This window comes from Patiria miniata, unplaced genomic scaffold (genome assembly GCF_015706575.1).
Source record: "Patiria miniata isolate m_02_andy unplaced genomic scaffold, ASM1570657v1 HiC_scaffold_29, whole genome shotgun sequence".
NCBI lineage: Eukaryota > Metazoa > Echinodermata > Asteroidea > Valvatida > Asterinidae > Patiria > Patiria miniata.
This window is the reverse complement of record NW_024037068.1, coordinates 10,645,950-10,662,453: the sequence shown is the minus strand read 5'-3', so window position 1 is coordinate 10,662,453 and position 16,504 is coordinate 10,645,950. Positions and strand designations below refer to the sequence as shown.

The window sequence follows — 16,504 nt, the reverse complement described above, 5'->3', positions numbered from 1 at the left end:
TCAATTTTCTGGGACATCAGTTGGTGATCAGTTGGTTACTACATTATCAGTTGAAACAAGCTGACCGTATTGCAGATATTTTATTGTCTTAAACAATACGATAAGTTATGAAATAAAAAAGACAAATTAAAAAGCAACAAAATGAGGCAAATATGTGGTGCAGTTTTCATTTCTGTAATTTTATTCTGCATTCGTGGATCTTTTACATGTATATAATTTGGGCTTGAATTTTGTATAAATTTGCTCCTGGGTCCAAGAAAATGTCCCTTATTTGTCCCACAGTAACACATGTCTTCTTTAATTACATGTACATAATCATTGCAAAGACTACAATGTAATAACATAAGAGTTCTTGTGTGTATTCTCCATGCAGATGCCCAACAGTAGAATAAAAAAAACAAATGAAATCCATGAATATCTTAACAAGTTAAACCTTTGTTATATATGGGACATAGTGTGCACGAAATCTTCGACTTGCCTTTAATACTACGACACTAATTTTGGACAGTCAATGGCATCCTTGTTTACTGTACACATCGTTCTGTAGTATGTAGATTTATGACTTTGTCTTCCAAAATGTGTTGAAGAATACCCATGGAATTAAACAATACCAATTAATCTTGCGCAATAAATAGAATCAAACCCATAAGCATTGTGTAAGTCTTGAACTATTTTTCCAAGATAAATTGTTTTGGGGGAATTTCAAATGTTTAAATTGTTTTTGGGGAATTTCAAATGTTTTTTTTAATCTTATCCTAGAGTGGTAGGCCACAATAATTTTAAAATAGAAACTCACAAATGCTGGCATATAAATATTCAGGAATATGGGCTTGAAACTAAAAATAAACAGATTTGAAATGTGAAGGAAAATCATTTAAAACATTTATCAAGAAAAAACTTGTGTAATTAGGTAGTTTTGATCGTGGTTTGTCTTTTGGTAGCATAGAAAGCCAACAAAAGTTAAGAAATTGAGATGTGAATGTTCTCTTGCCCTAGAAATAAGTAAGACATCCACTTTCAAAACAAAACAAAAAATACCAAAAAACATGAAAAATTTGAGGCATTCTGGCAAAATGAGACGGAACTAGGCAGAGGTTGAAATGAGGGTTTGCAGGTACATGTATTAGGAAGGAGAACACAATTCTCCTTACAATACTGTTTGTTGCACTTTAATTGGATATTCCGTTGACAAGTTACACGTCAAAAATGTAAAATACTGAGTGAAAGGCTGTTCAAGTTATGAAAATGAAAGATGACAATTGGTTTTCCTTAAAAACCACATTAATTCCACGATTTTTTTAATATTTCTTTAAAATATGTGTAGGAGACATATCAACGATTACAAATCAAGAAAAATCACCCCCGTTTGTTTGTTTGCACATTTCTCCACTATGGCCTGTGCCCAGTTTCGTCTCATTTTGCCAGAATGCCTCACAAATGTGTTCCTCAGTTGTAGATTTTCACCTGAGATTTTGCCCCCCTTCCCTCCGAAATGCAGAAACCGCGATTCCTAGAAGATGCGACTGTGTTACGCATGGCTTGGCGGGCTCCATTGTCATCTATGGGTGAGTCTGAGCGATGAGGGTGAGTTTCTCATTCAGGCCTAGTTGTGTCTCCACGAGGTTGGACAAGTACACTACCATGAGTAGATCCTGAAAATAAAACCACAAAAAAAAATGTCAATTCAAAGAAGTTTAATAATGTAAAGAGGTAAGCTACCATTATGGCATTTCAAATTATAAACACTCATGCTTAATTCAGCAGATGGAGGTTTCCTCTCAGTACAAATTCCAGGGCTGTCCATATTTTGAATAATTTAGTATTCGATTAATCAAAACTGTGTTTGAGATTAAGATATTCAAAAATTCCAGCTGCTGCAACTGCAGAGCGCGCCAGTTAAAAGTAAAATGGAGTATTTCAAAATTTTATATCACTGTCAAGGGCTTTATCCTGCTATAAAAAGGAGAGACGCAATGAACAGCTGTCGACAAAAATGTTTCCGTCGAAAAAAAAAATGGCATCTGACAATAAAATGCTGCAACTTTATGATAAAGTAACATCACAGTCGTGTCTGTGTATGTGCATGACTGTTTGGTTTTCGAATATTCAAAGCGGCAAGAAGCTATTTGAATATTCGGTTGATGATCAAATATTTGGGACAGCCCTGAAATTGTTAAAGCTTTTTCCTCTTTAACCCTTAAATCGAACGTTTCTTCATGGTCTTTTCAAAGTTTAATCAAGCTTCCACGCTGTATTGCCCTCATGTCTTGCTGTGTTGCGTTGAGCACTTTTTTAGGAGTATGAGTACTTTTCCCACAAGTACAAGAATGAGTACACCTCGTGGAGGTGGGGAAACATCCATGTTTCATTATACTCAATGGGTATTCTTTAGTTCGTAGAACAGTTAATGACTTTTATCTGAATTGTTGTGATTTTTTTATTAAAATAGACATAACTTGGGAATGGGGTTTGCAAATTATGTGAAATTTTCACAGAAACTACTAGTCAATAACATGTACTTTATCCAAATGTTATTTTATGAAATGAAGCGATCCACATATATTATAAAATATTTTTGTACTAATTCAGTCCATTTATTTTACTCACCCTGTATAGTGACAAATTATGTATTTTGACAGTATGCAGAAATCACAGAAACACAGAACATTTCCACCAAGTTATTTTTGAAAATACTGTACCTTCATGTTGCTGTTGATGATTCTTTCAAATTCGTCGGGATCCAGTTTGGGAACATTGGCCACCAGGTCCATCAGGAAACGGCCAACCTGGTTGTCGGCTGGGATCTTGCCACTCTGCAAAGGAAATAAGACATTCAATTGAAGCCTGCAGGGAAAACTGGGAAAATCATGGAATCATATGCACATTGACCACTGTGCTCTGGGTAAAACTGGGAATATCCCGGAAAATGCAATCACTATGTGGAACAGCTCTTCATCGGGAAAACTAAATTCTGGTTCTCTCCTTCATCTAAAACCATCTTTTTTCTTCAGTCTGTTTAAAAAATGAAAAACCCCTACACAAATCTGCTAACAGTGTATTTCTCAGAGAACTAACCCTATAAAACTTTCTCAATCCTCCAAAGTCCTCCGGGCGATGTTTGGAGGATTTTGGAGGACTGAGGCTGAATACAACATAAAAGTTTGGAGGATTGTGAAGGATTAAGGGCAAATGGACATTCAGTATTGGCTGATTTTGGAGGATTGAGGATGAATGGTGTTTGAAGGGTTAAGTGGGTTAAGACATTTTTGAAGGAAATTAAACCAACATATGTGATGAGATCAAGCTAAATGAGTCATTTGTCGGGATTTTTTTATTTGGAGATACAGGCCAAATACAGCCACATCATTATATCACTTCATCACATCTCTTGGTGTTCTGACTTCCATAATTTTTGAACTAAAGATGGTACCAGCATGCGGTTTTCACAGCAGTAATGCTGAGATGGTGCTCTTTTCAAATCTGCAATTAAAATTATTTGACCAGGGTCGACAAACGACTCATGTAACTTGATCGCATCACAAATTTGGAACCAGCATCTTGTCTGAATTTAAAAAAAAACATGGCAAAATCCGGTTTTTGCATGACTGACGTCACAAATTACTCCAGAAAATTGTCACTTACAACCAAATCAACCATTTGGGAAGAAATTTCAAGGTAACAATTTGAAGTGACTAGTACTTACAGAAGAAAGGTGGGGTTTGCAAACTGTCAATGAGCCTTTTCGGAGTTCCAACTGCGCATTCATAACCTGTGACAACGCGCATTGTTTGTCTCAAATGGCCTTTGACATCATCGCGCCACTGACTTTACAAAAAGGCTGTTTGTGCATTGTGGGTACTGTCAAAGGGCATTTGAGACAAACAATGTGCGTTGTCACAGGTTACAAATGCGCGCAGTTGGAACTCCGAAAAAGCTTATTCTCACAAATCTGTTTTAGGGTTAGTCACTTCATCCACAAAAGTTTATCCACAAACGTTCTCCCAAGTTGCAGCCTCAAATCAAACTCAAAACTTGAAGAACTATTTCCTCAGTAACACCACACGAAAAAAAAACCCAAAAATCTAGGGAAATTTGCAGATGAGATTGCAAGTGATTTGAGCTCTTACCACGACGTCGTCCACGTATTCCAGTACGATGGCGATCATCTCTTGAAGCTTGACGCAGGATTTACTGACGTGCTGCAGATCGGTGACCGTTTCCATGGTACGACGACCCGAGGCTTGGCCTCGAATTAATGCATCCACTGTAAAATGAAAAAGAGATATATATATTGAAGACAATGTTTCCTTGAAACTTGAATATTAGCATCGACCCCTACTTTTTGACTCAAATTGAAGTATTCATAAGATGGAATTTTGCGTCAGGGTGATGTAAATCAAATTAGGTTTTGCCCTCCACTGACGCAAAATTCCATCTTATAAATAGTTAATGCGGTACCCACTGCTATGTACATCAGATTCGAACCAGCCAACCGATCCCGTTAGCTCGGTGGTTGAGTGGTAAGACATCTGCACTAGAAAGCAGGAGGTTGTGGATTCGAGTCCCACCCGAGTGATTTTTTCCAACTTTCTCTCGGGAGATAACACACTGAGTATACAGTGTTTTTTATATACGTCGGTGAAGGGTAAAACCTCATTTGACAAATTGAAGTAGTAATGCACTTGAAGATGACCATCGGTTTGAACTTCTTGCCGCTGGCCATGCAGGCAAGAACCAATGTAAAACCGGTGTTCTCGTGGTCCGTTGTAGTTATGGTGACCGTAGAGGCTCCCTTCTCAGTGACGGTACGGGTCATGGGCGAGTCCAACGTCATAGGCACTTCATCCATATTGATGATCTTGTTGTTCGTCAACGCCAGCCTTTTGGTGTTCCAGTCCGTGAAGATCCTTGGAGTTGGCCATCAGCTCCTCCCAGTTCTCTGGTAGTCGCTGACCCACGGTGGTTCTTGTGCACACCGACAGCCTGTTTCTCCGCGTGAAGCGATGACACCAGGCTGGACCGACGATGAAGTCAGTGATCCCGCGATCTTTTGCCATCTCCTTCGCTCTCGCCCTGATGACGACGGTACTCAAGCCATGGCCAATCTTGTCAAGAACAAACTGCTTCAGATCTTCCTCCAACTGGGGCCATTGTGGTTTACCACCCCTACGCGCTTTGATCTTAGCAGGTAGCTTTGCCAGCAGTACCTTATCTCTTTTGCAACGCCGAACCATGGACTCATCCACGTTGAACTCTCGTCCCGCTGCTCGGTTACTATTAATTTCAGCATACTCTACAGCCCGTCGTTTCAGCTTGAACCCTGTAACTGTGTGGTTTGGACGCCATTGAGTTCGAAAACAGTAATGGGAAGGTGGAGGATGCGGTTTGTTTTATTGGGCACGCGCCTAGTCTTGCAATCTTAATATAGAGGTTTGGTGCGGTGCGACTTAAGCCCGGTTCATACCCCGCGCGAATGCGAATGCGAATCGAATTTGACGTCATGAAACGTTCGCTGCGAAATTTGCCGAGTTGAAATGTGCTCAACTTTTACGAATACACAGCGCGAATACTTGACACGACGTCACAAATTTGCGTTCGCTCAAGTATGAACTGGGCTTTATACGCCGGGTGGCTTATATTCCGATAATTACGGTGTTTGTTTTACATCTTCAAAACATGTCATTGCACACCTCCTCGATCATATGGCGCAACATACAATGGAGGTGTGCAATGACATCAGGGGTGATCCTGCATTCCTTTAGAAACTTGCAGCTGCAGCACACGCCTTCTGCCCTCGTCTCCAGTGCTGTATCGACATTCTAAAAGTGAGTACTTTTTTTCGTACGGTTTTATATCTCACCCTCATTTACAAAGCTGATGAAACTCGCTCCGTAAAATGTGTCATGCCTTGTTTACATGATGTGAAATTTTGCTTTAAAGAGGTTGTGGAATGCTCGAAGACATTTCCGTCATTTTTCGGGTATACGCATCTTGGAATAGCGTGATACACGGAGTGCGATATGGACCGTGCGACATTGTGCTTAAAAACCCAAGAGATAGTACATATGGGCAATTCCACGGTTACTCACGTTACATTTTCCTAGCGTGAGTAACCGATTTTGTGCATCTTGTTTATCATACATAACACATTTTTCTGGATGTCATCTTTGGTGCTTAGGTAGGTCTAGGTCTACGCTATCTACCATGGGGATAACAGTTATCAAACCTTTTCAGTAAGGTAATTACAACCCAAGGAAACTCAAAAGTACATCAAAAATGTAACGTGAGTAACCGTGAAATTGCCCCTACATGTACATGTATGATCACTTTTGGTACATTTTCTGAAAAACATACATAAGTGCACACAAAAATTAATTTGTAGGGCATTCCTGCAACCGTACTTTATTTGGGCAGCGCAAAATGAAATACTCATTTTAATACTGATTGTGTGTTTTGTTTTGTGGCGAATCGGCTTCGACAACCAATCCCTGCCCGTGTATAACCTATTTGTCCAAAACCTCTTTTTACAAGCTCTAAGAGATTGCTCAAACACTGGTGGCTTATAATGTACGATCCCACAGAATCAAAATGGAAACGGGACTCACATCCGACCCTCTCAGGTTGATGGCACACTGGCTTCATCTTGATGGGTGTAAAGACGGTCCCCTTGGACTTGTCTGGAACGCCCATGGATTGCCTGCAGGAAAAAAAGAACCATTCCAGATGTAATACGCAACTCCCCGGCACCCTATTTCACAAAGTGCTGCGACACGTCGCAACCTGACTCACGACGTTTAAACGGACACTGGGTCCTGGAACAGCCCAATTCGGCTACAAAACGCACTTTGAACAAGATGATAATAATCAGAAATAACATTAAATAGTAGGATATACACATCCACACAACTATCCTTCCAAAACTGGGCGTTTTTGTGTTATTCCTGTATTATGCGTGCGAGAACGAATTTCGGGGTCCACTTTTGCGACCCCATAAATTCGAGCTGTTTGGATGCTAGCTGTGATTTCATTCGTAAAGTGTTCGCCTTTTGCGGACGTTGGAAAAACCACTTTTTTTTGCATTGGTGATTAGTCACCGCTGTTCCCGAGACACACAACGTGTATATCGCACACTGAGAACGATACAAACAACGTATTCGTTCTCCGTCGTGTCTGATGTAAACAAGCGTGTTTTTTCGTCTTTTCTCGGGAAGGGTAAGACATTAGGTTGGTTGCTTTCAACCAGATGTTCGAAATAGGCTAAGTAAACAATCCAAAACATGAAATTTTCAGGGATTTCAGGACCTAGTGCCCCTTTAACACGTCATAATTCACGACGCGTAGTATCATCCATTTCACGAAACTTGCGATGTGTTGAATGCGTCGTAAGTTCCTTGACATCGGCATAAACACGTCGCAAGTTACGACGTGTCTAGTGGTAATCTGAAAATAAGAAGAGTCCTTTTCTCAGCCAGTTTTTATGCCATAAACATTCCATAAACGAGATTATAATACCAAGACATTGTGTGTAAAGTTGTTAATAGAAAACTCATTGAAAATCATGAATTAGCCAGGAATATTGCAGTTGAAATTTCAAAGTAGCTATACAGTCCCCTGAGAGCTTGTTTTCCTTTAAAATTGCACCACACATCCATTATTTTGTTTCACATTTAAAAAATTTTTCTAGAGGAGATCGGACAACTCTTTGTTAAATATCAGACGACTATTTACTGTACGCTGAATAAATACATAAAACAGTCACCGAGCTGTGCTATAAATACACCTACACCTAATCGCACTTACGACGTGTTTTGTGAAATGGATCGCAGGACGTGTCGCAGCTGCGACGCATCGTAGAGATACGACGCGTCGCAGAGATACGACGCGTCGCAGTGCTGCGATGCATCGTACGTTACGATGAGTTTCTTGAAATCGACCCCAGGCCTTTTTGCTAGGACGCAACCTTAATCCAAAAAAATCCTCCAACTGCCTCCATGCAAAAATCGCTTACAGCCTCAATCCTCCAAAATCATCCGTTATTTCTTGAAGGTGGTCCTTGGAGGGGTGACCACTGCCGCAATCCTGCAAAATCCTCCAGCAATCACTGTCAATATGTTGAGGCAGAGCCAGTGACATCCTGGAGCAGTGTGGAGGATTTCAAGCTTAATCTAAGCCTAAATTTATGCACGGCTGAGCATCAACAACACAAGGTCCGGCCCAGTGCATCCTCCAAAATCATCCACACATTGTTGCCATACAGCTTCAATCCTGCCAAATCCGCCATTTTGCAAAGAGGATTTGGGGGGATATGGGAAGGTTCGGGTTAACGCCAAAATAAAGGGTAGATCGGGATAATTAAAACATTTGCAATATACATGTAGTTTGCACATATATATTGTCAAAATGTTGCACTAACTCCCTAGGCCTTTTTGCTAGGATGTCGTCTCAATCCTGCAAAATCCTCCAATTGGCCTCATGGAAAAATAGCATATGCCTCAATCCTGCAAATTCCTCTGCTATTTTTTGAATATGGTCCATGGAGGGATGACCACTGCCTAAATCCTGTAAAATCCTCCGGCCATGACTGTCAATAGGTTGAGGCAGAGGCAGTGACATCCTGGAGCAGTGCGGCGGATGTATAATCAAGGACTAAATTTATGCACGGCTGAGCATAAACAACACAAGGTCCGGCCCAAGACCTTGACACAGTGCGTACTCCGAAATCAGCAACGCACTTTGGCCATGTAACCTCAATCCTGCAAATTCCTCCAATTTGCAAAAAGGATTTTGGAGGATTCAGGGCGGTTAGGGTTAATATAAACTCGTTTACCTAATCCAGACTTTGATGGACATCTTGAAGTCAGTCAGGGTGGTGTCTATAGTCAGATGGACTGGGTTGACGCATTCCCTGGAGTAGTACTCATGGATCAGCAGGGAGTGGTCAGTGATGTCTGGACCTGTCGCGTACCTGCGTGGAGAGCAGAATTCAATTTTTTCATATCACGATTCTGGTTCTTATATAGCGCTTTCAAAGATCAAAGCGCTTTACATCATTATTACCCCTGTTCATTGGGCCAATTAACCCTATCCCCCACTGGGTATTTTCTAGGCATCCTACAAATTATGCAACAGAATGCAGTAAACAAATACATGTCAGCCTAGGTACCAAGTACTGGTACCTACCCTGCCAAATGCAACAGAATGCAGGGAACTAATACATGCCAGCCTAGGTACCAAGTACTTGTACCTACACATGTACCCTGCCAAATGCAACGGAATGCAGTGAACTAATACATGTCAGCCTAGGTACCAAGTATTGGTACCTACCCTGCCAAATGCAACGGAATGCAGTGAACTAATACATGTCAGCCTAGGTACCAAGTACTTGTACCTACACATGTACCCTGCCAAATGCAACGGAATGCAGTAAACTAATGCATGCCAGCCTTGGTGCCAAGAACCTACCCTGCCAAATGCAACGGAATGCAGAAATGGAATGGATCAGGGGTGGAATGCATCAGACCTGGACTCTGCTAAATGCAACAACTTGCAACAACTTCGAACAACTTGCAACAACTTTTTACCACTAGTGGATTCCGCCCCCTAAGATCTCGGCAATTTCGAGTGACAAATTTTTTTTAAAAATCAGTACATGCATAGAGCAACTCTTCCTAAACACACCCAAGAAATTTCATGACTATAGGTTAAAGGAGTTTGGAATTATGGCTAATTAATCATTCATATGTACGAATGGCAATTCTGCTCTGAGTACACGACGTCGTGAAAATTTAGTTTTCATGGCGCCGGAAAAATTTTGGCTACGCGGCAACCCGTGGTCCGATTTTTATGTTTTTGGTATCAAAAGATGCGCAAAGCTCGAAGCTAAAAAGTCATAACAGCTCGGGTCGCGAAAAAATTTTTTTTAGAGGCTATCGCGGAAAATGTTGAGGGGGGAGGGGTGGATTCCGCCCTCCCCCGGCCCTTTCAGGGTTAATGCTAATCACAGAATGTTGCGTTATTTCCGTCTCTACTCTGTGCTTACAGTGCTAGCAGAAACAGTCTGCACTAAACCCTGTTAAGAACAGAATTCTTGATTACAGGATATGTGCATGCACACAAGCCAAACTTCCTTGCTAACCTGTGAAATACGCCAACTGCATGTTGCAAAATATTCTGCTCAAGTTAACAGGGAATTTGTGTTTAACCAGTCCACGCCGGGATTATTTTGGTAAGAACGGAATGAGGCGCTGGATTAATTTTCACTCGACCTCAAGCCAGGCGGGTTGAAGCCATCACCCTTGAAGCAGCACACTCATATTTCAGGCCTCACTCGCTGCGAGCGGGTCACAGACAGGTATTTCCGGCCTCACTACCTGCGTGTTTATCTGTCATCCGTTCCAAATACCGCAAAACTTTTGCGTGCTCTGGCGCAAACTGGTTAACCCTTTCATGCCCACATTGTTTATTGACTTGACTCTCCCCAGGACCAACTTGTTTGCTCAGTCATGCAGAAATCACTAGAGCGTGAACAAAATGAGCACGAGTCCAAAACTCACTTTTTTCAACCCAGATTTTCACTGCCAAGGAGTAATTAAAATCATAGGTGTTGTGTATAAAGTTTGTTCCTTGAACCATACTCTTTTATGTGATGTAAAAATGAAGTCCATACGTGCAAATATAAGAAAGTTATGCCTTTTTATTCATCTGGTCCCAATTATCAAACTGCAAGCCATTTCACCACATGACCGAATGGCACTCCATACCTCAAATTGTGCGTGGATACTTCTGAAGCACTTTTCTCATTTTTTTGTAATGGTAACACTATGAATAAACCACACCAATAGAAAGATCCGAAAACACTCTTTCAGCTGGTATATAGTTGATGTATGGGCGGCCAAACATATCAACATGCTGCCTTTCTGAAAAGTAGTGAATATATCTGTGCTGAGGGTGTTTTGTGTGTGGTTTCCTGGTCGACTAAAATCGCCGATGGGAACCAGCAGGGAGGTACTTGTTGTCGACAAAAGTCGCCCATGGTAAGGAAAGGGTTAATTGTAAGCAGAGCTACACAATTTAGACCCGGTCTGTCATAATTACCAGCCGACGATGACCTCATTGGCGTTCACTTTCTTCTGTAGATCGTACATGTTCTTAGCAAACTCCATATCCACTGCCACCTGAAACCAAATCATGATAAACATTTGGAGTTTTAGTGAGGGATTACATGCTTGGCGGGTTTTAAACAAATATGTTTACAACCACTGGAGGGCCTGGACACTTGTGCTGGGGACATTATCCAATTTTTAACGTAATTGTTTAACACCGTTATAAGATGGTTTAACACCGGCCAAGCACATATTTATTCCCTTTCATACAGTGGAACGTCGCTATACCGAACACCGCTATACCGAACATTCAGCGATATACCGAACATCGTCCTTGGCTCCCAATATTTTTTTGTACAAAATGTACCGAACACTGTTGCTGAAAAAATTTGAACAGAAGAGCGACAAGTGACAATTATTTGCCCAAGGAATGGAAGGTAAAAGACACCTGTGTTATTTATTGAAAAGTGAGCACCGGCAGCTTGACTGCTATTAACTCTTTCGCTACGGCGAGCCGCTGACGGCGGCTCATACAAATTGTACAGGTCGTACGGAGAGCCGCTGGCAGCGGCTCGGTTGCGTCGCTATGAATAAACAGGATGTCCCCATGACGTGTGCCTTATCTACATAATTTATATCGTATAACCTCTGACCCTAGTTTGAGCCGCTGCCAGCGGCTCTCCGTCTGGCCGGGGTGCGCTGCAGGTTATTGTGAGCAGTTTGTTTACGGAGATACATTTAAAGATGGCGGCGCCCACATCGACGCTCGGCGGAATTTCCAGCGATTAATTACGTCCAGTTGGGGCAAAAAAGGTAAATTAAATTCCGTAGCGAAAGAGTTAAGAACGTTTTCTGTGGATCCTGTGATGTTGTTATGGCGGCATTCAACTGTATTCCTTTTGATCAAAAAGTCAAAAACAAGTCCAAAAAATTAAAAACATTTCCAAGGATTTTTTTCAACAATTTTAATTCATGTAAAATCAATGTTTATGGTATGTGCCTCTCCCAAGTAGTACTAAAAATCTCCTTATTGGCGCACGCTTGGCGCGTACTGCGCAATGTGCCGCTGCTGGTGTAGTGTGAATTTGGGACTCTATGAAATACGGACTCGTTGGTAATATTTGCCCGTGCCTATTGAAAACTGTGAACGTTCAACCAATAAAAGGGTAAAAGGGACCAGATTTCATAGGAGTCCAAGTTTCATGTGAAAGCAGGAAAAGTGCTTTAACCCTAACCCCCTAGGCCCTTGTTGCTTACAACCATCCTCAATCCTCCAAAAGCCTCCAAAATTTTGCAAATCCGCCTAAATTTTTCACAATCATCAGACAGTCCTGCCTCAAAATGCATTCATCCTCAATCCTCCAAAATCCTCTTGTGCTTCAACCACCATTCATCCTCAATCCTCCAAAATCCTCATGTGCTTCAATCACCATTCATCCTCAATCCTCCAGAATCCTCATTTGATTCAATCAACATTCATCCTCAATCCTCTAGAATCCTCCAAAACCGCCAGGAGGATTTTGGAGGAGTGAGGTGGGTTAGGGCTAAGACCAGCCAGCCGGTATTTTATCAACTGTTTAAGACCGGTCACGTGACAGGCTCTCGACGAATAGGAATGGGTAATCTGTCTCAGGTAGAATACAGGGCGAGTAAAAGAAAACAAAACCCAAGTGAAGTTTCGCATTCTGTAGCCCTTTCAAAATCCAGGATATAAAAGCCCAATTCAGGAGCTTTCTTTTCAGTACACTGTACAAGAATCACTCAAATCACTCACGTACTTTTCAAGTTACGGAATTTCAAATCGCAACCATGAATCACAAAAAAAGTGTGCATTCTTTCAGCAAAAATGGCAAAACGAAAACAGTTCACACACATCCCTATGTGATTTGTTATTTCGATTTGCTGAAAGAATACTTACCTTTTCGTGATCCATGAACAGAACTTTAAAACGGTGGTTGTGTTTAAAATTCTGTAACTTGAAAAGTACATGAGTGATTTGAATGATTCTTGTAATAAAAGAAAGCTTATGAGTTTGGCATTTGTATCCTAGAGTTTGAAAGTTTTACATGAATAACTTCACTAAAACAATGGTCCGACATTTGGGTTTCGGGGTTTTTTTTTACTAACCCTGTACAGGATCAATGATAACCTACGTACCTCGTCTTCTGACTCATTGTGGGGAACACAGAAGCAGTTTGTGATTTCTACAACTCCCTGAATGTTGGTACCTGCAACAGAAAAGAGAGGCAACTGAAAACACATGAGGCTAAAAAAAATATTAACGTTAGGGAACACTCAGCAGATTTTGTCTCTTTGTGGCCAATTTTGGGACGCCACCATTTTCAAATTTTGGACTCCATTTCAAGACACCGAAATTGTTCAAAAACATTCAACAGCAAGCATTTTGAAGGTAAAAGTAGAGGTATTTAAAGGGAATGTACATGTACATCATTGGCTTTTGCTGTAATTTTTAGAAATGAACTATTGGAGGGGTTAGTATAATAGATCAAATATTGTTACACTAACTTGTTTGAAATGTTGTGTTCGAAAATGCAGGAAAAACCAAGAAAAACAAAAATGTTTAAGCAGTCTGGTTCCCTGACAGCCTCAAGATGAAATAGATCAATATTTATAGGTGGCGGAAAATTGTAAGGTAAGGGAACCAGTCTAGCCTACCTGCACCCGTTCATAAACATCTAACCAATGGCAAACAAAATTTGGACTGAAAAAATGGTAAATTTGGATCAGTAGTTGAAAAATAGTCAGGTTTTTCCAACGGTGGTCGGCCGACCACCATTGTAAATGTATACGAAAAAACTATTTTCTTGAAAATGACTTCACACCAGGTGCCATAATTTTACAGAATGCTTTAGACTGTCATTTATCAACATCCTAATAAAGTTTTTCATAAAAACTTGGTAGTTTTATTTTTCGATGTTTGCAAATGTTGTATATATTCCCTTTAACTGAACAAATTTGAAGTTTGTCAACAAAGAAGTTTGGTGTGTATGCTTCTAAAGCGTAAATAAACTACAAATATAGTCTAAATGTGAAAAATCAAATTTAACCAAGTTCTACATGTAAATTTTTGGGCACAAGGTACGTTTTGCACATGTTCCAAGTGTGGCCCTTATTTACGGAGGTAGTCCTGTATCAAAATTGACCACATTTTTTTTATGGGGCTCATGTTTATATAAAATTATTATTGGTTCCCTATTAAGTGGTGTTCCCTAACGTGGCGCACTTCGACATTTACCCTGACTTTCCACATCAGTGTTGCTAAACCTCTTTGTTGACAAACTCAGTGAAATACTGGTACATTATTAATGCTTGCTATTTAACCTCTGTGAACAATTTCGGTTTCATGAAATTTAATCTGAAATTCAAAAACGGTGGTGTCTGGAAGTTGGGCACAAATCGGCTGAGTGTTCCCCAACATGGCGCACTTGAATAAATCTCGGAAAATTCCAAATTAACATTTAAGAATTTCTGTAAAGATGATGAATTCTGATAAACAATTATTATCTCTACTTTCATACCCAACTAGAAGCTCCTTGTCAGCAAATTATTTTCTATTTTTGGGAGACATTTTTAAAACCTTCACTGTGCACTTCGAAATAAATCGGAAAATCAAGCCAAGGCCAAAAAAAAAATAAGTCGGTCTCTGGTCAGCACGCGCGTCGATTTTAATCATGCGCGTCCATCTTTTTTTTTCCCAAAATGTTCCGCGATAGCTCCAACAGCGCCCTCTATTGCCGCACCTCCTCAATTTTTTTTTACCACAGAGCACCAAGGAATAGGAAATTGCACCAAGGCAAATGATCGAAAGCACCAAGGCAAATTATGGAGGACAACAATGTACATGAGGACACCAAAAAAGCAAAATAGTACCCACCTTGTCTGTACAATCCAAGCTTGAAGAAGAAAAAAAAAAAAGCCGCGTGGCCGCGTCAATTCCGGAACTTTGGTCTGACCAGAGACCGAATATTTTTTTTTTTTGGCCTAAAATAACTTTTTCTTTTAACTTTGTAACTTTGCTAAGTACAGCGAATGCACTTGTCTTCTCATCAATGATCAGAATGGGAAGGGAGGGCGCTTGTACGTCGGGGCACGGAGCCACGGAGTCGCGGAGCCGCGGAGTCGCAGAGACTAGTCGCGGGGCACTGGAGACGCGGAGTCGCAGAGATGCGTGCCGCCGATAGAGGTCGCAATTCTCGGCGGTATTTTTTACAAAGGAAGGTTAAGGGAGGAGGACGACGGGGCACTGGAGTCGCGGAGACGCGGAGTCGTGGAGTCAGGGAGTCGCGGAGTCAGGGAGACGTGGAGACGCGGAGTCGCAGAGTCAGGGAGTCGCGGAGTCAGGGAGACACGGAGTTCGGCGCCGCAGATAGAGGGCGCAATTCTCGGCGGTATTTTTTAGAGAACGAAGCATCCATATCCATTGTTAATTTCCTCGCAAAGGAAGGTAGGAGGGCGACGGGGCACTGGAGTCGCGGAGGCGCGGAGTCAGGGAGGCGCGGAGTCAGGGAGACGCGGAGTCAGGGAGACGCGGAGTCGTGGAGTCGCAGAGACGTGCGCCGCCGATAGAGGGCGCAATTCTCGGCGGTAGTTTTTAGAGAACGAAGCATCCATATCCATTGTTAATTTCCTCGCAAAGGAAGGTAGGAGGGCGACGGGGCACTGGAGTCGCGGAGGCGCAATTCTCGGAGGTAGGTCGACTGCGGCTCCACGCCTCCACGCAGCCGTACGGAGGCGCGGATGTAGAGTGAAGTGGCCCTGCATTCTATAGTTGTACCGCCACTTTTTTCTTCATATCGTCTCAATGAAGGTCATTCATTGAAAAAAATGATGATAAAACAGGAATCTGGGACTTTGAGAAACATTTCCAATGTTGATGATAGGAAATACTTCGAGCTCCATAGACTTTGTACACAACCGCTGAACATTCTTCCCTCGGTCATGTCGGTGCATATGGTACGGTAAAAACTAAAATTAAACAAAAATTATATTTTTAACTGGTGATATAATAAATCCATACCTAGGAGAGTTCCGATGACTCTAGCATTTTCGTCATTCCTTCTTTCGTAAGAATCTACAATATTGAAAAGAACTACAGGATGCACATGGCATTCTCTCGGTAAAACTGCCGCCATGTTGAGTGTGTGCCGTTTAACATATTAACAGCGCCCTCTAGAAAAAAAGAAACATCTTAATGAGCGACGTTTTTAAAACTTCGGCCTTGCTTCAGGAGTCGTCATGACTGTACAGCACAGCTGAAACGAAGCCGACGTTATGAAAACACCTCAAATGCGCTGCTCATTAAAGTTTTTTAGAGGGCGCTATATGTAATGAATATTCATTTTATGTAAGTAAGTAACAAATCATGTCAGGCCTTTCATAGA

At 41.4% G+C, this 16,504-nt stretch overlaps 1 protein-coding gene across 1 annotated transcript; it reads right to left on the bottom strand.

The window, feature by feature from the left end:
* Window positions 1-153: 153 nt before the first annotated feature.
* On the bottom strand, window positions 154-16,300 carry LOC119735742 (eukaryotic translation initiation factor 3 subunit F-like). The gene is made up of 8 exons (XM_038209659.1): window positions 16,141-16,300; window positions 13,260-13,330; window positions 11,095-11,174; window positions 8,828-8,965; window positions 6,606-6,697; window positions 4,128-4,264; window positions 2,700-2,813; window positions 154-1,652 (listed from the first exon to the last, which is right to left on the bottom strand). Exons 1-8 carry the CDS (start codon window positions 16,253-16,255, stop codon window positions 1,560-1,562), a joined length of 840 nt encoding a protein of 279 aa, XP_038065587.1. The 5' UTR covers window positions 16,256-16,300; the 3' UTR covers window positions 154-1,559.
* Between the last annotated feature and the right edge of the window lie 204 nt (window positions 16,301-16,504).